This window comes from Salvia hispanica, chromosome 4 (assembly GCF_023119035.1).
Source record: "Salvia hispanica cultivar TCC Black 2014 chromosome 4, UniMelb_Shisp_WGS_1.0, whole genome shotgun sequence".
Lineage (NCBI taxonomy): Eukaryota > Viridiplantae > Streptophyta > Magnoliopsida > Lamiales > Lamiaceae > Salvia > Salvia hispanica.
In genome coordinates, this window is record NC_062968.1 from 44,539,392 (window position 1) to 44,561,356 (window position 21,965).

General features: G+C 36.5%; 5 protein-coding genes across 6 annotated transcripts; 2 read left to right on the top strand and 3 right to left on the bottom strand.

Annotated features, from left to right (window-relative positions):
• The first annotated feature begins 83 nt into the window (after positions 1–83).
• Positions 84–5,081, top strand: LOC125220192 (protein RETICULATA-RELATED 6, chloroplastic-like). 2 transcript variants are annotated; one of them, XM_048122347.1, is made up of 7 exons: positions 84–756; positions 1,242–1,371; positions 1,843–2,373; positions 3,105–3,212; positions 3,327–3,875; positions 4,271–4,384; positions 4,806–5,081. In XM_048122347.1, exons 1-7 carry the CDS (start codon positions 197–199, stop codon positions 4,935–4,937), a joined length of 2,124 nt encoding a protein of 707 aa, XP_047978304.1. In that variant the 5' UTR covers positions 84–196; the 3' UTR covers positions 4,938–5,081. The 2 variants fall into 2 exon arrangements, with proteins under 2 accessions (XP_047978304.1, XP_047978305.1); XM_048122348.1 differs by lacking the exon at positions 4,271–4,384.
• On the bottom strand, positions 5,009–6,493 carry LOC125220194 (arogenate dehydrogenase 1, chloroplastic-like). The gene is made up of 7 exons (XM_048122350.1): positions 6,264–6,493; positions 6,005–6,173; positions 5,757–5,912; positions 5,605–5,687; positions 5,469–5,538; positions 5,318–5,392; positions 5,009–5,241 (listed from the first exon to the last, which is right to left on the bottom strand). Exons 1-7 carry the CDS (start codon positions 6,419–6,421, stop codon positions 5,164–5,166), a joined length of 789 nt encoding a protein of 262 aa, XP_047978307.1. The 5' UTR covers positions 6,422–6,493; the 3' UTR covers positions 5,009–5,163.
• A 4,573-nt stretch (positions 6,494–11,066) lies between these two features.
• LOC125220193 (laccase-12-like) lies at positions 11,067–13,435 on the top strand. The gene is made up of 6 exons (XM_048122349.1): positions 11,067–11,204; positions 11,289–11,440; positions 11,519–11,763; positions 11,831–11,959; positions 12,037–12,993; positions 13,068–13,435. Exons 1-6 carry the CDS (start codon positions 11,115–11,117, stop codon positions 13,196–13,198), a joined length of 1,704 nt encoding a protein of 567 aa, XP_047978306.1. The 5' UTR covers positions 11,067–11,114; the 3' UTR covers positions 13,199–13,435.
• Positions 13,436–13,698: 263 nt separating this feature from the next.
• On the bottom strand, positions 13,699–15,969 carry LOC125221174 (protein trichome birefringence-like 33). Its single transcript, XM_048123297.1, has 5 exons — positions 15,794–15,969; positions 14,925–15,096; positions 14,377–14,573; positions 14,114–14,272; positions 13,699–14,035 (listed from the first exon to the last, which is right to left on the bottom strand). The coding sequence occupies exons 1-5, from the start codon at positions 15,967–15,969 to the stop codon at positions 13,699–13,701; spliced, it is 1,041 nt and encodes a 346-aa protein (XP_047979254.1).
• A 2,378-nt stretch (positions 15,970–18,347) lies between these two features.
• LOC125219450 (protein trichome birefringence-like 33) lies at positions 18,348–20,481 on the bottom strand. The gene is made up of 6 exons (XM_048121424.1): positions 20,168–20,481; positions 19,868–20,081; positions 19,579–19,750; positions 19,305–19,504; positions 19,059–19,217; positions 18,348–18,956 (listed from the first exon to the last, which is right to left on the bottom strand). The coding sequence occupies exons 1-6, from the start codon at positions 20,352–20,354 to the stop codon at positions 18,617–18,619; spliced, it is 1,272 nt and encodes a 423-aa protein (XP_047977381.1). The 5' UTR covers positions 20,355–20,481; the 3' UTR covers positions 18,348–18,616.
• Between the last annotated feature and the right edge of the window lie 1,484 nt (positions 20,482–21,965).

Consider the following 21,965-nt stretch of genomic DNA (forward strand, 5'->3'; position numbering starts at 1 on the left):
CAATTATTTTTGTGGTCTAGAATTAATTATTCTACGTGTATATATGTTACTAGTTCCAATGCGGCAAGTTGCATCGACCACTAAATTCATATGCATCTTCCACGTCAGAAAAGTAAATGAATGCTTTCTTCTTCCAATTGGATCGCCGTACCACACCGTAAAGTGAGTATGTAGCTCGCCTCACCGGATAATTAATATGGAGCTCCACATTTTATCCGCCAAGCCTCCATCCCTATACTTCATCCCTACTCCTCTCCACCGCCACGTCACCACCGTTGCCGTCAATTGCCGCCGACTGCCTCAAAATTCCGGCGAGCCACGTCATCCTAGGAGGCGAGATGTGCTCATTGCTCCATTTCTCGCCGCCGGAGCTTACGCCTTCCGTTATTCGGTGGCTAGGGCTGATGAGAAGCCGGCGTCGGAAGGAGAACCGGCAGCTCCGAAGAGTGAGCTTGATTCTGCTCCGGCGGAGAAGGAGGAGATGCTTAACTCGAGGATATATGATGCGACCGTGATTGGTGAGCCCATGGCGCTGGGGAAGGACAGGAAGAAGGTGTGGGAGAAGATCATGGATGCGCGGATTGTGTATTTGGGGGAGGCGGAGCAGGTTCCGGTTTCGGATGATAGAGAGCTGGAGCTTGAGATTATGAAGACTTTGCGGAAGAGATGCAACGAAGCTGGGCGGTTTTTGTCTTTGGCTTTGGAAGCTTTCCCCTGCAATTTGCAGGGGCAGCTGGATCAGTACATGAATAATAGGTTTGATTTCTATTCTCTGAGAAACAGATTGTTTAAGAATAATTTGCCTCGCTGAATCAATTGCTGTGTGATTGAAGAATGATGAAATTGTGGATTGGAAATGCTGCTGCTGTTGTAAATATTACTAGTAGATGTGGATCTGATAAGATTGTTTGGTTGTAGTACTAATTTGTAGCTGCACAATGTCTTCATTGTGCAGACTTTTTTTGACATGAATATCTCGTGTTCAACATGATGATTTGCCTACTTCTTTGAGGTGATTAAGTTTCTGTGTTTCTGATGCAATTACGCTAATCAAGAAGTATTGGGGGATATGAATATGATGAGCTCAATATGTAGTAGTACTCCGTAATTGTGTTGATGTGCCCTACACTTATCTACTGCCTAACTTCTCTATGCGGTGATAGAACTTGATATACTCCAATATGTTGAGTTGTGACCTTTGCACGTGCAATTCTTGTTGTAATGTTATTAAGCTTTGGTAGGATTGATGGAGAGACCCTAAAATCTTTTGTCACACATTGGCCGCCACAGTGTTGGCAGGAGTATGAGCCTCTGTTGACTTACTGCCGTGAAAATGGGGTTCAACTTATTGCATGTGGCCTGCCGCTAGAGGTACTAACTACTCTTCCAAATGTTTAGCTGGTGTTTTTAATTGTCTTCTGGTATTAGGTAAAACTGCTGAACCAAGCATAAATACCTGGGACTTCTAGTAGTAGTACATTGTAAGAGAAAATCGGGAATCAATAAATTAAATTAAAGAATGAACAACTCAAAGCATGAGTGTTTGTGGAACAAATTTTTTAAAACATAGTATGAAAGATTATATTGACTCTAAAACTGCTTTCTGGCAGATTAAAACCATATTCTGAGGCAAAAATAATCTAGATTAGTAGAGTAGGATCTTTCAGGGAAAGAAGAGAACTTCTGCTGGAGATTTAGTCAGCAAGTTCATGTGCTGTGCATGTAAAAAATTCATTCTCTGGCATCTTTTAATCAGTAGAGCTTTATAAGTATTGTGATGTTAATCTTCTAGTTTTTTACTCATCTAAGTGAATAGCATTTGTCCTCTAATCTGTTGGATAGGTGCTACGAACAGTTCAAGCTGAGGGTGTTCATGGGCTCTCAGAAGGCGATCGTAAAAAATATGCCCCTCCAGCTGGCTCAGGCTTCATCTCCGGATTTCCTTCTATTTCTAGAAGATCATCCAAGGATACTAGTTTTTTCAACCTGTCTGGCCCTTTCGGCCCAATGTCATATCTTTCCATACAAGCAAGGGCAGTTGAGGACTATACAATGTCTCAAATCATTTTACAATCCGTGGGTGGTATTGGATCCTCTGGCATGCTTATAGTGGTGACAGGTGCTAGCCATGTCGCATACGGGTCACGAGGAACGGGCTTACCAGCAAGAATTTCAAAGAATATTCCAAAGAAAAATCAAGCAGTCATATTACTTGATCCTGAAAGGCAACACATACGAAGGGAAGGTGAAGTCCCTGTTGCAGATTTCTTATGGTATTCTGCAGCTAGACCTTGCAGTAGAAATTGCTTTGATCGTGCTGAAATTGCTCGAGTCATGAATGCAGCAGGCAGAAATAGAGATGCCTTACCCCAGGTTAGTTCTTAAGAGAGTTGTTTTCAATTTTTTCTAATGTTTCTTGTAAGATTTAAGCGTTTTTTGAAACGTTTAGGGCTTGATCTTCAAATTCTAGAATCCCTATCACCAGATGGTTTTCCTTTGGCCCTTTAGTTGTTCATTGTTTTACTTTTGTGTAGATAATAGATGTAAAAATACAAATAGCACGATTTTCATGTGCGTCTGTCCCAATAAGAGATCTGGTGACATATACATTATTGAATCCAGTGCATGTCTCCTTAGATTTATGGATGGGCAGTTGTAATCCAGGTGATGGTTGTTATTCCTATGACCCTACCTTATGTATTTCTAAGCCAAACTTTAACACGCAAAAGAAAACAAAAAGGATACCTTTTAATTATTACTATCACCTATTTTTCGGGTGTCTATATTTTCTCATCTCTTCTTTCCCCTCCCACCTAAATAGGGCTATGTAGAACTTTCAAGGCACCCCGTCGTTACTAATCTTTGGTCAACGTCAGCCTTTGTTGCTCCATAAATGCATATTTGATCATTGGAACATAACTGCACTAAGAAACATCTCTGTGTCTTTGGGATTTCAGGAAAATATTGTACCTTCATGGAACTGACTTGAGATTGAGGATCTATGTTTTGGCAGAAGTATTTAGTCTTCATTATGAGTTTTGTTGTTTTTTTAAACTATATGTCCCACATCTCCATATATTAACAAATAACTACGTGCTTATCAGGACCTTCAGAATGGTTTGGATCTTGGTCTGGTATCACCAGAAGTGCTTCAGAACTTTTTTGATCTGGAGCAATATCCTATTATATCGGAATTGACTAATCGTTTCCAGGTACAAAGACATTAGTTTGTTTTGATATTTAACTCTCTTCTTAAATTACACTAGTCAATGCCTGGGTTTTTAGGGAGAGTATCTGTTGTTTTACTATGGTGTCATAATGCACAGGGTTTCAGAGAGAGATTATTGGCAGATCCAAAATTTCTAAATAGATTAGCCATAGAAGAAGCCATCTCAATCACAACTACCCTCATTGCCCAGTATGAGAGGCGTAAAGAGAATTTCTTTGAAGAGCTTGATTATGTTATTACAGATTCACTGAGGGGAATAGTTGTTGATTTCTTCACAGTCTGGCTTCCAGCGCCTACACTGTCGTTCCTCTCAAATGTTGATGGTATTAGTGAGCCTGGAAACATAGAAGCATTGAAAGATCTTCTAGGATCCATCCCAGATAATGCATTTCAGAAAAATCTCCCTGGAAAGGACTGGAACCTGAATCATAGGATTGCATCAGTGCTTATTGGTGGTTTGAAGCTGGCTGGTGTTGGATTTATTTCTAGCATTGGTGCAGTGGCCTCCTCTAATATACTGTATGCAATACGGAGGCTTCTTAATCCAAAATTTGCAAGTGAGCAACTAAACAAACGATCGCCTATACTGAAAACAGCACTTGTGTATGGATCGTTTCTGGGAACGTCAGCTAATCTGCGTTACCAGGTGAGTGAACATTATCTTTTAAAAAGTTTATTTTTTCCTTGTCAGTTTCTTGAAATCGGATGCTATGTTGTGTTCATGTAAATATTTTCTGCCTAAGCTACAATCTTTCATGTTCGACAATTGAACTTCACACTATTAACTGCCATGGATAGACTGACAATTGCTAAAATATGTGCCTACCAGACACACTACTATTTGTAGTAGCTGATTGCTCCTATCTAACTTGTGCTGATGCATGTATGGTTCTTGATGTTCCATTGAAAATAAAACAAAAAAAAACTAAAAAATACTAACTTGGTAAAACAAGAGTTATGAAGCTTCTCTTCATCCAATGAGCCATAAAGATAATCCGTTCACCTATATTGCTGAGATCAATATTCTATTTTGTCTTGCAGATAATTGCAGGGTTAGTGGAACATAGGATTTCCGAACAGCTATCTGACAATACATTACTCGTAAATATGATTTCTTTTGTAGCTCGAACGATCAACTCATACTGGGGAACCCAGGTTAGACACATGACAATCTTTCGAACTGTTGTTATAACATGATAACAGAAAAATCTTCTCCATTTGTACTTTTTCAAACTATTCTTGATAAAATAACTGTAGATGTTGATCACGCTATGCAAGGATCATTCTCTGTTTATTTTAGGTCGCCGTTTTTAAGGCCTAAAGAACTCTACCGTATTCCTTTTTATGATGGCAATTTCTAAAAGTCACATGTAAGAGTTTGAGCTATACAGAATTGAAATTTATTAAAAATCAGTTCCTATGCAGGCTGAATGCTCTTAGAGATGCATACATATGAATTTAAACATGTCGAGACATTTGCCTGATTCAACATCCTTCCAGAATTTGATTTGAGTCAATTTTTCTTTGGAGTTATATGATGAACAGATCTGAATCCAGTCTTTCTTTATTTTTGCAGCAATGGGTAGATCTGGCACGATATACTGGACTGCAGGCTCGTAAGAGAGAAGTTTCAGATCCCTCAAATTCTGCTGCATTAGAATGCAACATCACAGAAGACACCAACACTGACGAGGCAAGCGAACAATAGATGATGGCCATATCTTGGTATTACTATTTGTTTATCCTCTTTCTGGCTGTCTCTGATTTTTTGCAAAACTATTGTAGTACATAAGGTAAAACTATTGTAACATAACTTATTGAAATAAGCTCTTCTGAAGCATTTCACTTGGTATCTACCAGTTTTGGTGGCTTTAAATAATTTCAGATACACTTGACTCGAAATTTTTGTTGAATACATGGATCAAAGTAGTGAGTTAACTTTGTTCCAGCTCTTCACTCCTACTCTCCAGCCTTAGCTTTATCGAAGCAAGTGCAAGCTCTAAGTTCCTCAGCTGCACCCAAATTGTTGAAACCAGATATCTGAGCTCTGATAGGTAGAATACGAAGAAGAGAAATCATTCCCATTACCTGTTGTTGGGCGAATCTGTTATGAACGAACAGGCCACTGAAGAGGTCGAAACTATCTCTGGACGTACTCTCCTTCTGCATTGGTTTCCATCTATTAGCTTCACTATATAACAAAACAAGGCAAGAACAGTAAGCATGTTTACTACTGTACCACTTGAACTAGCTTCTGAAACCCCTTGGTATCGATGGGTGTTGGCTCGACCTCCATTTCTGCCAATACCCTGTTCCATAAAAGCTTAAACTAAACTCTGTTCCTGATTTGCTTGAATCTCAAAACATGTTATTACCTGCCAACGGTGTGGGTGAGGAATTGACTTCTAGCAGAGAACTCATCATGCTCTTCACAACTCATCTCCATCATCTTGCATCCCTGTGTGCACAAATATAATTCCCATTATCCATGCCTAACGACAAAAATCTCATTGAATTTGTGACCAACCTCAGTTGCAAAAATCTGCAGAAAATCAGAACAGGCAGCCTCGTTCCTTATCCGGACCTTGTCAAACATTAAAGGAAGATCTTTCCACCCATCTTTGCCACTCTCCGGGCCAAACATCGGATGCGTGCACAACACATCCGAATCATGGGGCAATACCTATTGCACAAGTTAGGATTGATTAAGTATTTTGTGTTATCCATACTTAGCAAGCAATAGTTTGAAAATGTAAAAGAAAATGATGTGCAAACTTGGAGCATGAGATCTCTGGGGTGTTCTTTAACCGAGAGAACATCAACGAAGAGCGTTGGTTGTTTCAAGCATTCCAAAGGCAAGGCCTTGATTACTTGAGAGAGAGACAGAATTGATGTGCTGAGCAGTATAACATCGTTGCCCGATTCAAGGAATGCACTTGCATCTCTGGTTTCAGTCAACAAATAATCCCAAATCGTATATTTTAACATTGATTGATCCATATACAAAAACTGTGATGTATATATGTATATATACCTGAAAAATGAGACGCCCAGTTGAGAGCAGAGGTGTGTGTAATCTGATCTGGAGGTTGCGCTAATAATATGGCCTTGCCTTATCATTGTTTTTGCCAAAAACTGAGCAAAAGGGCCGAATCCAATCATCCCTATTCTCTGAGATTTCGTTGAAGCCATGGTGGTTTGTTTTGAGATTCCGTTTGCAAGTCAAAGTCTTTTTGTAACAAACCATGAGAGAAAGTATTAATTTAATTCGCAGTCCAAAGCAATAAATGAATGAATGTGCCATTTCTTTTACCAAATCTGCGTTGAGATTTTGGTTTGTAGTAAAAATTAAATCATGATCCGCTTCTCTTGTCCCGAGTATCAGTCATATCTATGTTACGCCGTTATGATTTACTTCCTCCGTCAGTCATTTATAGTTTCATTTTGACTCGATTTTAAAAATTGTTTAACTTGATAAAGAAAAATGGGAAAATGAGTTAGTAGAAAATGGACCTACTATATTGGTTTTATAATAGAATGTGAGCGTAATGAGTTAGGTGAATGAATGGTACCTAAAATGTAAAAAATCAAATGAGACTTTAAATCACAGACATCCCAAAATAGCAAAATGAGACATTATTTTACGGACGGAGGGAGTATAATGGTTTGTGTTGTTTATATTTAGTTGAGGACATTATCAAGCTAGACTTTCCTGGAGCGCATGAGCGCAATTGGACATAATAGCAATCCTAACACCACTAGATACTGATCACCATTATCTAAAATATTAGGATTCATTGATTACGAAAAATTCTCACATTTTGATAAATCAAAATAATGCATAATCAATATTGTATGATCAAAGCTAAATGTAATGATTAAGACATATTAATGATCGAGACCTCGTCTTTTAGTAGATAGCAATAAAGACGTGTCTCACCATTAGATTTAGATCCATTCGGTGTGATACACACCAGTGTTATCTTATTTCGTTACTGCACCTTTCACGATAGGCAGTCAAAGTCTATCTAGGTTGTGAAATACGCTCTCTTTTGTTAAGTTCTAATCGTGTTACCTTAAAGTGAACGACGCCCACAACTAGTCAACTTAAACAAAAGACTTTGACTTGTTTTATTTCTTATACATTTAAATACGTAAAACAACTATTAAATGTAAAAACATAACACATTGAGATAAAAATAATTTGTTTTATTCATAGAAAAATAAACGAAGAATTTTTATAATATACAAGCACTCGAAAAATGCTTCACAATATACAAAACTCTAACAATTATTATGTCTACATCATATCTCACGTTCAATTTCCGGGAGCTACACACGTTATTCACAGACATGTTTCGTGCGTGTTTAGAGTATGCATATGGACGGATGTACCTAGACAAGTCTCACATTGTTGTTTGTTTGAGGGGCGAACCTAAAAGACCCTGTCCAATTGCCAAGATCGAAGTCCAAGTGGCGGGTGTGAGGAGTTTACGTTTCATCTCTTGAGCATTTTAACTACTCTCTCCGTCCGCCATTAGGAGTCCCGGTCATTTTTGCGCACTCGTTTTGAACAAATGATAATAAATAGTTAAAGTGGAGAAATGATTAAGTAAGAGAGAGAATAATGTTGACAAGAGTCTTCTTATCATTATTCTCTCTCCTACTTTATCATTTCTCCACTTTAACTATTTATTATCATTTTTATAAAACGAGTGCACAAAAATGACCAGAACTCCTAATGGCGGACGGAGAGAGTATTAAAATAATAATTTAGCTTCTTTAATAAATATGCCACGATCATATATTCAAAAAGTATATTAAAATTAAATATTTTGTCATTTATACTATCCGACCAAATATCCTCTATTAATATCTCTAATTACATTGGCCTCTCACTTTTCTTGACAAGGGATAGTGGATGATCTTGGTGGTGGTACACTGGTACTTGTTGCGCAGTTATACAATTCAATTAAACTACTGAAACTAAAAATCTATTAGCTAGCTATCTCTTTTTCAAATGGTAGTTGCAGATTTGAAATAGTAGATTCTAATGACCTAATAAAGCAACTTCCTTTGGTAAGAAAAAAAATTCGACTATCTTTGTTGGTCAGCGCTTTTTAGAAACATTAATTACACATATCTTTGAACAGCATCATAGAGTTGGATTATTTCCGTTTTTGCTTTTCAATTTTATAAATTTTCTTTTACCACTTTAGCTTTAAGACTTTATTTGATGCATTAATCTTATGGTGTGTTTGAAGTTTCATGCAACGAACATACTAACTTTGCAAAATCTCCTTTTCATGGTCAACGAAATCCATCTGGAGTTGTTTTAGTCTAAATTTTGTCACTTAACATTTAACAACCACTTATATAGGGTGGATTTCATTTTACTATTTGAGTTATTTCATTGTTCAAATGAAAATTGAATAAAATTCGCATTAGCATGCACAATTGTTTGTACACCCTTTGGCCTTTTCAATATCGATTTGCAAAAAATTTACAAAATTCTAAATTTGTGCCAGTTTGATAAATTGGGTTGGAACTAAATCAGCACAAAAATTTGAAATTGGATATTATTATTATTCATTTAGATCAATTCACGTGATTTCCCTCCCCAGAATCGCAATTCGATCGAAACCTAATCCTTGGTGAACATGTTTAATTATTTCCAGATTATTATTAGGCAAATTTTGATAATGGAGTTATATTTCAAAAATTAAAAATAGAAATACAGTGTAAAAGTTTGTTCAACCGATATCCAGCTGTCACTAAAAATTGAAGTTCAATTTGTTTAAGAAAAAATCAAGTCCATTTGGCTAACCATCCACCTATTTCACGAATAGCCTTCACACAATTTGATAAGAAATATGGGTGGCGTCCATAATTCTTGAATTTATGTTTTCAATATAATAAAACTCCAAAATACTTTTGACAGTGAAAACTATTGGTTGAGCAAATTATTGAAATTATTATGAATACCATCGAACTTTTTAAAATTTTGTCATATTTTCCCATTTTTGTCTTTTGAGCCAGCAACTAAAAGCCTCTCATTTGCAAAGGCCTACCTGAATTTTAAAACTTTTAATAAATTTCAAGTAATTTAATATAAACGCTTAACCTGGTAGTATATTTTTTATAACAGTCACATTTTCAAAATTTAAGTATTAATGAGATTATGTCAACCGATAGATGCTCATGGCATGAATTTTTTTTTTTGAGAAAAAAAAAATTCATGCATTTTTAAGGACATACAAGTATTAAGTCTCGTATTCTCTTTGAATGCAACTTTACAATATACTAGTACTCCTATTATACAAAAATTTGTTATAGGAACTGTGATTTTTTCTCGCATTTTATACTTGGAATCTGTTGAATGTAAAATAGCAATTCGTTATTTATTTATTCATTCTGCGTGATGTTAAATACTCCGTCCGTCCAAAAAAAAAACGACAAACTTGTAAAGGATATGGATTTTAACGTGCAACTGATAAAATAAGAGAGAGAGCTGAAAAAGATAGTGGAATGAGTGTTAGTGGATTACGGGGTTCACATTATAAATTATGTGAAGGATTATTATTTATTGAAAAACTTATAGACTATGTCTAATTTTGGAGCACAACTCAAAATGGTAAATTCTAGGGACAAAGGGAGTATGTGTTTATGTGTAAGACAACTAATATATGTACCGAGATATGATCCGTTGCTAATTTTCTTAAGTTGCTAACTCATCAATGCAGTATATTAAAAATGTCAACACGATAATATTGAAATATTAACATAAACTTAGTTGATATTTTATACATCGTGTTGACATTGATATTTATATAAAAATGTTAATACAAATTTGTGTTGATATTTTAATGTGATTGTATTGACATTTTTAATATAGTTTGTTAATGAGTTAGCAAGTTAGCAATTTAAGAAAATTTAGCACTATAACGCAACAGCCCTGTGTGTACATCTGTGTATATTAGTCAGTATTTCAACATAACTAATTATTTACACTTACTTCATCCCTCTTTGTACTTCATTATTAATATTATGAGTTCTACTTTCTCCTATTTTTGATAAATATATAAACTTTTATTTATTATACTATTTGTGTTCGGATCTTGAAGCCTATTGATGGTACACTTAGGGAGTTTAAAGATAATTACACTTAGTTTTATGATGCAACAAAAGATTATTGATCTCACTCCACATAGTGTATTTAACTTGGAGGAAACAAAGAAGTTGATTAGAAAGTATTAATTTTGCGTATCAGCTCTAAATTTTCTAGAATACACAAATATTTGCAATTAACTTGTCGTTTTGTTTTGGTTTAGACTAATCCAATAATTTCATCACTACCTTAGCCTCATCCAACTTTTTTTTTCCAAACTTAGATAAACTAACTTATCATCGTTTGGCTTGGTAGTTTAAGACATCAAAATACAAGTTTTCCAACATAAAACGATATCTCATTTCGTATTTCAATATACTAATATACACACTTCAACCATATACATATGTTATTCTAAAAATATCAATTTGTATGTGCATGTGTTTTGTGTTTAACAACATCAATTTTTGGGTGGGAAAAATGAAGATGAGAAATGTATCAAAAAATAGTCATCCTCTAATAAACTCCTAACTCAAGATCACAAGACTTGTAAAATGAAAATTTCTTGATTGTGATCATGATCAACCAGTGGGTGCAACAACTTCACAAAGTTAATCTACACTAATCTGACTATCTTAACCTAATCTGCCAACCTCAAATCCACCCTATTCTTGTGTATACTATATAAAAGCAATTCCCACTCTCTCACACTCCAAATGCTCAATCATACCTTCTTTAATTTTCAGCTAAATACAAACACTAATTAAGTGAAATAAGATGGGAGGACTCAGCATCTCACTCTGTTCTTGTTTCATCTTATTGCTCCTCTCCACAGCAAATGCCAAAGTCCACTACCACGATTTCATCGTACGTTTCTAACCGCCCTAACTAACTAACTCGTAGTATATCATTTGCTCATTCATGAGGTTTACTATATGTCTTGTGAAACAGGTGCAAGCAACCCCAGTGAAGAGGCTGTGCAAGACTCAAAACGCGATCACGGTTAATGGAATGTTCCCGGGGCCCACACTGGAAGTGAACAATGGCGATACTCTAGTGGTTAACGTCGTCAACAGAGCCCAGTACAATGTAACCATTCACTGGTAATGTATAAACCATTATGTCTATCTCAAAATCAGTAATCTGAAATGGATCGATTAATTGTTTCGTATTTATCATAGGCACGGTGTGAGGCAGATTAGGACTGGATGGGCTGATGGACCGGAATTTGTGACTCAATGCCCTATAAGGCCGGGAGGGAGTTACACTTACCGGTTCACCATCCAAGGACAAGAAGGTACTCTTTGGTGGCACGCGCACAGTTCCTGGCTCAGAGCTACCGTCTATGGAGCTTTGATCATTCGCCCGAAACAAGGAGACTCGTATCCCTTCCAAAAGCCAAAGCGCGAAACTGTCCTCCTTCTTGGTAAGTAAAGTAACCACACCTCTGAATACTTATAAAATTGTGACTCATGTCAATGTTAATATATCAGGTGAATGGTGGAATGCTGATCCAATCGCGGTTATTAGACAAGCCATGAGAACAGGAGCCGCTCCCAACGTTTCCGATGCTTACACAATCAATGGCCAGCCTGGAGACCTCTACAATTGCTCTAGTGAAGGTTGGTTTATGGAAAATGACAGAATTTGAAATAACTAATTGCTTATTATGACACATTTGACTATCCATCTGATGCAGATACAGTGATAGTGCCTGTGGACTCTGGCGAGACGAATCTCGTCAGAGTTGTGAACGCCGCGCTGAACCAGCAACTCTTCTTGAAAATCGCCAATCACAAGCTGACGGTGGTTGCAGCTGACGCCTCTTACGTTAAGCCCTTCACCACCTCAGTGCTCATGCTCGGGCCAGGCCAGACCACCGACGTCCTAATCACCGCTGATCAGCCGCCTGCGAGATACTACATCGCAGCAGAAGCCTACGCTAGTGCACAAGGCGCACCATTCGATAACACCACAACTACAGCCATCCTCGAATACAAATCCGCCCCCTGCCCGGCTAAAGGCGCCAATGCCAAGCCAGTCATGCCAAGAATGCCAGCTTTCAACGACACTGCTACCGCCACTGCCTTCACAACCAGCTTCAGAAGCCCGAGACGAGTTGAAGTGCCCACTAAGATCGATCACAACCTCTTCTTCACCGTTGGACTAGGCCTCAACAACTGCCCCCCCGGCGCCAGTAGAAGTACCTGCCAGGGTCCGAATGGCACTCGTTTTACCGCCAGCATGAACAACGTATCTTTCGTGCTGCCATCCACCTTGTCCTTGCTTCAAGCGCATCAACAGCGCGTGCCTGGTGTCTTCACCACAGACTTTCCAGCAAGCCCTCCCGTAAGATTTGATTATACCGGGAACGTCAGCCGCTCACTCTGGCAGCCTGTTCTGGGGACTAAACTCTACAAGTTACGATATGGAGAAACAGTGCAGTTAGTTCTACAGGGAACAAGCATCTTCACCGCCGAAAACCACCCAATCCATCTCCATGGCTACGACTTCTACATACTTGCTGAAGGATTCGGAAATTTCAATCCAAGTAGAGATTCAGGCAAATTCAATCTCATAGACCCTCCACTACGGAACACAGCAAGTGTCCCGGTCGGTGGATGGACAGTAATCAGATTCTTGGCAGACAATCCAGGTTGGTTTTGATTGAGACTCATTCATAGTATATAAAATTTCCAATGCTCTAACAAAAACTTGAACTTCAAACAGGGGTATGGCTAATGCACTGTCACTTGGATGTTCACATTGGGTGGGGTCTAGCAACGGCTTTCCTAGTAGAGAACGGTGTTGGCGAACTGGAGACACTCGAAGCGCCTCCACCCGATCTTCCAGCTTGCTAGCTAACCTTGATCATTTCTTTCTGTCCTGCAAGAAGGGCAGCCAATATTTTTCAACCACACACCATATGAGTTTTATTGTTGTTTGTTTTTACCCAACATTTGGGGCTACATTCTACTTTTTCCTTTCCATTTAATTACTTTACTTACATATATACATCACCCTCAAGTTCTTAGATAACATATAGTTATACTGTTTTTCATTGCCATTAAATATACCTTCTTAATTATATTTTGTTACAAGCTTTCTTAGTAGCTCTTCTGTACAATCTTAATGGAACAAAAACTTGCACGTCGAGGAACCAAGTTATGCGATTTGAATCCTTGTACGTTGATAACGGACAATATTTTTTTTTCAATAGTTTTTTAATCGATACTGCAATTGAATTAATTCTGAATTGGCTTGATATCACCTCGGAAGGTCACAAATTGGAATTTTAATGAATAATTATATGGAGTAGTACAGAAAGAAATTATTTGAGTGGAAAAATAAAGTTGTATTACTAAATGGAAAAGAAGAGCTTAACAAAGAAAAGGTGGTTCCATACATCTTGAACTCCCGGCAAGCACCAATGTATGCAATCAGCGTACGGAATTGGATTGGCGCGTTGCTGGGGCGTTAAGGGGCGTCGAAACGCTTTGTAGATGGAAGTGTGCGCGTCCTTGCGTTGGCTGGTGAGCTGGGTGATGTTAAGGAACGTGACTGGAACTTCGGATTTGCTTAATTCTTCATTAATTATGGGATACAAGCTTGGTGATGCTCCCACGTAGCTTGGATCCTCGATCATCGTTGTCTCGTTGTAGCAGTTGCCTTTTCGATCTCCGCCCCATTTAAAGCTCCTTTATCAACAAAGTGGCTAACATCAAAAACCTATAAAATGAGGCATGATAGGTTCAAAGCAACATTATATTAATTACCTTTGATGAGTAACTGACAAGCCTGCGAAAAATAGTCTTGTTTTGTTAGAATCAATATTCTCGTTTATCCATTCTATCAACTTCTTCAGCGCAAGACGATAACCATCCTCCATTGATAACTTTACCGTCTCCCTCTTTTCGTCGTCGAACGACCCTTTCCTTGATAAGCGAAACGACCCGCGTGATAGGGAAGATGTGCTGACTTGATACATAATAGTAGTACTGACTTATTTTGATTTAATTGAAATTAAATAATGACTTACAATAATACATTGATGCCTTCGACCCACCAAATGTAAGTGTTGAAGAGGATTATGTCAGCTCCCTTCCAATATTGGCCATGCTTGTCAATAGATTCATTTCGGATAATTCTGAAATCCACCTTGTGCATTTTGGGGTCATCTGCGTTTGATTCTACTAAAAATGGAGTCCAATAGTACTCTATTGTTGCATTATAATCCTGATTAATGTATATATTATCATGCCATATAATGTCACAATATTCATTTATGTGCAAAATGGAACTACTATACTTTTAAGAAAGTAGTACTAGGGATATAATCAGTTGATAACTATCTTAAATTGATAACTGACAACTATGTCAATAACCTTTATACATGTCAATACGATGACATTTGTATGTCAACTAAATGTTGTTGACATACGTATACCTTCTGATGAGATGTAAGCATCTTTGTGCTGACATTTAAAATGTAGGTTGTTGAAATAGTTGTCAGTTATCAATTTAAGATAGTTGTCAATCTAACAGTACCCTGTATTAATATGTATAAATAAATAAATGGAAAGAGACCTTGGCTGTGAAAATGGATAGGGAATGAATGACTTCCAAGGATTGAGCATGTTGTGGTATGGCTTGGTGAAGAAGACAAACCAATGAGGTAAATTGACCTCTCAATAGAGAATCTCCCACCATAATCATTCTCTTCCCTCTAAGCTCTTCCAACATCATTGTTGCGTTAAAACTGCAACAAATATTCTTCATTATTATTATATTATCTTCCTCTTATAATACATTGTATAAAATCATTAATATACATTTATGTCCATCTATATTGTGTATGAAACGTTCGCACTGATTTTGTTACTATGCATAGATAAAAGAAAATGGTAAACATTTATCGTATCCCACCATGGAGTTGTGATATATGTAAAACTCAATCTTATTGTCCACAGAACCATACCCGGATGTCATTTTTAGACAATGCAGAGGTCATTCGTAGTCCATTTTTAGGTCATGATAGTAAACATGACCTAAAATGATCTAAAAATGACATCCGTATTTTCAAATCCAGATTTTATAAAATGACCTAAAACAAACTAATAATGTTATACAATGACCTAAAACAAACTAACAATGATGGGTTCGACGACACTAAAAATTAGTTCGACATTGATTATAAACCTCCCCCAGCATGACCTACTATTAACTCCCCCGTTCTATAACTATTTATTACTACTACAAAAATAAATAAATAAAAATTGGCAATTTATAAAAAATCCCACTTATAATTTAACACTTAAAATTAGAAATTTTTAAAAGTCATAGTATGTATCACTAAAAAATTAATACATCTTTCACCAAAAAAAAATAAATTAATACATCAATTATTATTAAACTTTAAAAGTGAAATGAAATGGAGTAATAGACCAAAAATGGACCTAGGGATAGAACAGGCGTTAGGTTGCCATCTCCAGTAGCGGTAGTCCTTATCCGGGCGGCCGTGGCGGAGACACGTCAGCTGTTGGTCCATGTACGGGCAGTCCGATTCCTCGTACGACGGCTGATTGAAATCCCGGACCCACCTCCCGCCATATATATCACACTTGTGCTTCATCTCTAACACCAACAAATGACTAAAAATTAGCCAAAACAATGTGTGTTCGATAATTAGAAAAAATGAAGAGATTCTTTTACCATCATGTGGAAGGGGGCGGTGGTGATCGTATAATCGAGAGACGTAACACAAGGCGGAGAGGTAAATCACAACGGCAGAGAAAATAAGGCCGAATAACGCAAAATGAGAAAGGATGGTGGACGAAGACGACGACGACGAAGGTGGCGGCCAAGGCTTCATCACAATGTTTGCTCCTACTTTCTGCGTCTTTTTTTTCATTTTTTTGGATAGTCTTCTATTATGATGCAGAAACGTTATTTATATAAATGTTAGGCTTTGATCATTGGAAATGAAATATTGTTTCCTTGTTCAGGTGATACTCCTAATAAAGATATCAAAAACTGATTTTTATAAAATAAGTAACAATATATCCAATTGCACTATAAAAGTTTATTACGAAAAATAAAATGTTAAATTATAGTATCATACCGTACAAAAGTAAATTATTAAGAAATTATATACGTACCTCGCTTTCGAATAAGTAACCTAAATGATTATTTTTTTACGTGACATATATGAATTGAATTTGAAAATAATTATTACAGCCCCTGATTGATGATTGCATTGGTAAAAAAAATATTACTATTTAATTAAAGGACTAGGCGAAAAAATAGTGGGTTTTAGTAATCAACTACGTACGTGGGTTTTGTACTGGGCCGAATTGACTAATTCAGATATTAACTCATAAATGGATTAAGGCCTCCGTAATTTTGGGCCTTTGCTTTTTTTTGCTGGGCCATGCAGGAATAGAATAATCAATAATTGCTGCGGCAGAGGACAACGGCCGTGCCTTAGTTTTTGGTGGTTATGTGATAATTTTGTGTTGTTTATATTATGGTTTGGCAACATACAAATGTACACAATAGTTGGGAGGAATTTTTGTTTTCGACATGGTTGCGACGAATTTTTTATTCCAATAGTTTCTTTGGTGTATGAGTAATTCTTGATTATAATTATTACGTGAAGTGGAACTAATATATAAGTGATAGTAATTAGTTTAGTTTTGCATCAAGATGCATAATTATCATATTATTAAATACATTCTTAAGTCCTTATACTTTAGTCAAAATGTTTATTAGGTCTTTGTACAATTTTTTCGTTTTAATAGGTCCTTATATTTCACAATATTTTTATCAGGTCCTCGTACAATTTTTCGTTTTAGTAGGTTCTTATACTTTTATCATAACTTTCATTAGGTCCTTGTACAATCTTTTATTTTAGGAACTTTTTTACATTTATCTTGGATAATAATCTAAATTTAATTAAACTTAATGAACTTTTTAATATTCCATTATTTAACTTAGCATAGTCTATAAAGATAATATCATCTTGTTATCCAATAATCTCAATAAGTTGTAGAGAATAATAAAAAGATTAACCGTGATGATTGAAGATTAAAATCGAAGTAATTTTTTTAGAATAACTATCCGAATTTTCAATTGATTATTTATATTTATATTGAAAGATACGTTTTCCTAAATATTTATAATCATAAGATAAGTTAAATAATAAAATTAAAAGGTTCATTAAGTTTAATTAAATATAAATTATTATCTAAGATAAAAGTAAAAGAATCTCTTAAAATAAAAAATTGTATAAGGACCTAATAAAAGTTATAATCAAAGTATAAGGACCTACTAAAACAAAAAATTGTACGAGGACCTAATGAACAGTTTAATTAAAGTATAAGGACCTAAGAATGTGTTTTGCATATTATTAATTTATTATTTAAGACAGTACGTGGATGGTTATGCTTTTTGTTAATTATCATATTATTAATTTATTATTTAAGACATACTAATAAATTAGGATGGTTTTGCTTTTTGTCGCGATTTTAATATCAATCTATTATAATAATTTTATCCAAGGTGTACCATCTACGGTAGCTTCCTAACGCAATGATATTTTTAGAAAATTAAAGAAACTAAGCTTAGTTTTGCGTCAAGATATAAATACCGTATTATTATTTTAGTTTATTTTACTGGTATTATTATTTAAAGAAAGAAGGTGAAGGGTAGTAGGGTACAATTTGGATGGATATGCTCTTGCTGGCAGTCTTAATATTAATCTATTGTAATTTTCGAACTAAACTCTAATCTTGGAACGTTGTGCGGAATTACTCAAGGTCAACCATCTACCCAACGCATGGATATTTAATTTTTAGAAAATAAAATAAATACTACATGTACTTATTAAGAAATGTAATGTGAATTTTCGATACAAACTTTATATACAGATGAAAATAGTATATTCAATTTGAAAGCTAGGATAAATTAGTAGTAATAGTATTTTTTTTTAATTTATACAAAGTGAAAGTATGAGCAATGAATAGAGGATATATTCGGCTTTCTAAGCAAATTCAGATTTTGATTTTGTTTAGATTTTGTTTAACTTATACATAGTATTATAGTAAAGTAGTAGTATAATTTAAACAACAGGATACAATCTCTAGTACCTTACTTCTATCTTCTCATATGAGCTAACGGAGATTTTTTTTGTTTAAAAAAAATCAATATAATTTGCCTCGGATGCCAAGAATTAATGACTATACAAATTGTGATGGTTGAAACTTGAAAGCATCCATGAATCATGGATAGAAAAGCTTAGCAAAAAGAAGCTCATTCCAAGTATCTTGAAGGCCAGGCAAACACCAATGCGTGCAATCCGCGTAGCTGACCGGATTGGCGAGCTGCTCCGGTGTCAACGGGTTCCATTGCTTCTTGTAAATGGATGTGTGTGCATCCTTTCTGTAGCTCGACATCTGCGTGATGTTGAGGAACGTGATCGGATACCTCGACTTCCTAAACACTTCCCCTATCACATTCATCACACTCTTCCTACTGTCTGATCCCCAGTAGTTTGGATCATCTATCATTTCACTCTGATTGTAGCAGTTTCCCTTCTCGCTCCCTCCCCAGTCGATCGCCCTGTCATGTCATGTAGTAATATTAATTATTCGTATTAATTACAAAAAAAAAAAAGAGTAATTAATTGAACATGATCGTGTCATTGTTATGAGTCTGACTAACTTTGCGTGGGTAGGCGACATGCTGGTGAAGAACACTCGGGTGTTGTTAGGATCCATGTTTCTCTTGGCCCATCGCAGCATCGTTTTCATGGCCATCCGGTAGGCATCCTCTGTTGGCACCTCTGCTATGTCTCTGTCTTCGCTGCCCAAGGTTGCTTGTCTGTTCGCAAAAGTAAAGTAAATCACTCCTCCAACATATATATTTATATTTGTTGTTTACGGATTGATGATTAGTTTGGCGACATACAGTATCTTGAACTTGAGGCCAGTCATCCACCAGAGATAGGTGTTGAACACCATTATATCGACTCCTTTCCAGTGCTTCCCGTGCTTGTTGATGGACCCCTTCCGCACCAGCCTGTCGCTTATTCTGTGCACGATTGCATCATCCGAGTTTGACTCTAGGAGAAACGGTGCCCAGTAGAATTCAATTGTCGCGTTGTAATCCTGTAAACGCAATTCATTTTTTTCTTTTCCCAACACAAATGTACTAGTATAATATAAATGTTACTAGTATCTACCTTGGCCGAGAATATCGTCAGCGAACCGTTGGTGGTCATAGATTTCCGGTCTTCGGGTATGATCTTGTGGACGAGGCAGACCATCGAGACGAACTGGCCCCGGTTCAGAGAGTCCCCCACGAACATCATTCTCTTGCCTCGAAGAGTTTCCAGCATTAATGTCGCGTTGAAACTGTCGCGTTTAGTTTCATAGAAAATGAAACTCTATTCCCATAATAATTTTGAATAGGAGAAAAAGCACAGGACGCTTCACTTTTTGAAGCGTTGGTTTAAAAAAAAAAGAAACAACCTTGGGAGAGAGCAGGCGTGAGGCTGCCATCGCCAATGCTGGTAGTCGGTGTCAGGCCGGCCGTGCTCCTGACACGTCAGCTGGGGCTGGATGTACGGACAGTCAGCCTCCTCGTATAACGGGTGGCGGTCGTCCCACACCCACCGCCCGCTGAATATGTCGCAGCCGCTCTCGCCCTCTCCCAGGGCGAAAGCCAGCTTTTCAACCTTCTTCTCTTAACACCACAAAAAAAACACAAATAAGTTAGCCTTTAAGCCACACTCAACTCAACTCGACTCGACTCGAATCAAATCAACTCACTTGATTTTGTTGGCGACGACAAGCTCGGGTAAGGGCGGTAGTCCTCGAATTGGCCGCCGAAGATGCAGTTGAAGTCCTCGCCGTAGAGGATCGTGACGAACAAAATGAAAGCGAGAAGGGTGAAAAGGTACGGCGACAGCCGCCCCTTGCGGAGGAGGGCGGCGGAGGAAGACGGTGGCGCCTTCATTTTTTGTGTTTATAATACGTGACGAGTGTGGTTTTAATAAATACAAGTGAGCAATAGTTGCAATTTCTGATTCCAACAGTTTCTTTGCTGGATTAGTAAAATTGCTTTTGGTTATGATTAGCTAATGTGAAGTGAAACACAAGGAATATTAATATTTAGTTTAGTTTTAGTTTTGCATCAAGATTCAATTATGGTAGTATTATTTTATTTATGGTAGAAGGTGGACGGTTCATTTGGATGCATTACAGAGTTTGATACTGACTGATTAAATTAATTTGGATTTTGGTGGAAATTCTTGGGATTAATTATTTAATTTTCAAAATCTTGTATGGTTGTGCGGCAATGATTTTCCAAGGTCAACCATCTACCTAATGCATGGATTTTTATTTTTTCTATTTTTCGGAAATTAAAACACATTGGGTTGGAATTTTATTCATATTTTTGGTTGTAATATTAATATTAAAACACATTTGATGAAAATACTAGCTAGATATGCACAATTTGAGTGCAATGAGCAAGAATAATATTATTATTAAATTAAATGTATTTCTTCAGAGAAATATAACTCTGATCATTCTCATGTACTTTTTGAGTAATTTATATGGACTAATATAACTCTATATGTGTGTGAAAATCAAATGATTAATAGCAATGATGGAAGGACAGAAGGGAAAACCTTACAACTTTGCTTGGCTTCAAAGACAAGTGTTTTATTGGAAAGACGATAAATCATTTTCTTCACTTTTGGGTCATGTAATTGAATAAGTAGGTGTTTGGAAAAACAAGATAGATAAAATTATATAAAGTGTGACGACATGATGAAAGGATTTTTGGTATTGGTAAGGATTTGGTGGGGTGTAACTGTGCTTTTGGTGAAACTTCAACTTCAGTAGTTGGGAATAGCCCCAAATTTCGTGATTTGTTTAGAAATCAATTGAGATTGGAAATCATTGTAAATTAATGAATAATTGAGTCCCCATTTCAATCTGATAAACTTTACCGATCCTCGTCAAATAAATGTTTTTAGCCTTCAAAATACATAAATCAAGAAGTGGAAAATTTACTTTGTTTGCTCTATTTATTACTCCATCCGTCCGCAAATAGGAATCTCATTTATGAAGAAATATAGATCTCTCTTGTATATACTCCTTCCGATCAATAAGAATATATAAATTTTTGATTAAGCACGAGTTTTTATGTATAATTGGTTAAGTAAAAGATAGATGGAAAGAAAAAGTAATTATTAAAGTATTGTTAGTGGATAATTGGTCTCACCTCAATAAAGAGAAATTAGAAAGGGCGTATTCTTGTGGAACAACTAAAAAGGATAGAGTATTACTAGTTTTAAATGAAATGTAAGTAGATTGGGCTAGTGGAATGTGGGGCCTATTTACCATTTGTAAGAGCATCCTTAACCCTGTCCCGGATTTGGGCCGCAAGTCCCCTCCACGTCATCATTCCCTCAAATTAGGGGTTCCAGGCCACAACTCCATTAACACCGCAGGCCACAACTCGGACCACAACTCAGGCCACAACTATTCATTTCACAACATATTTTAATCGTAAAATATAATACGTTGACCAATTAAAACCGGGAAAATTCATTGTTCA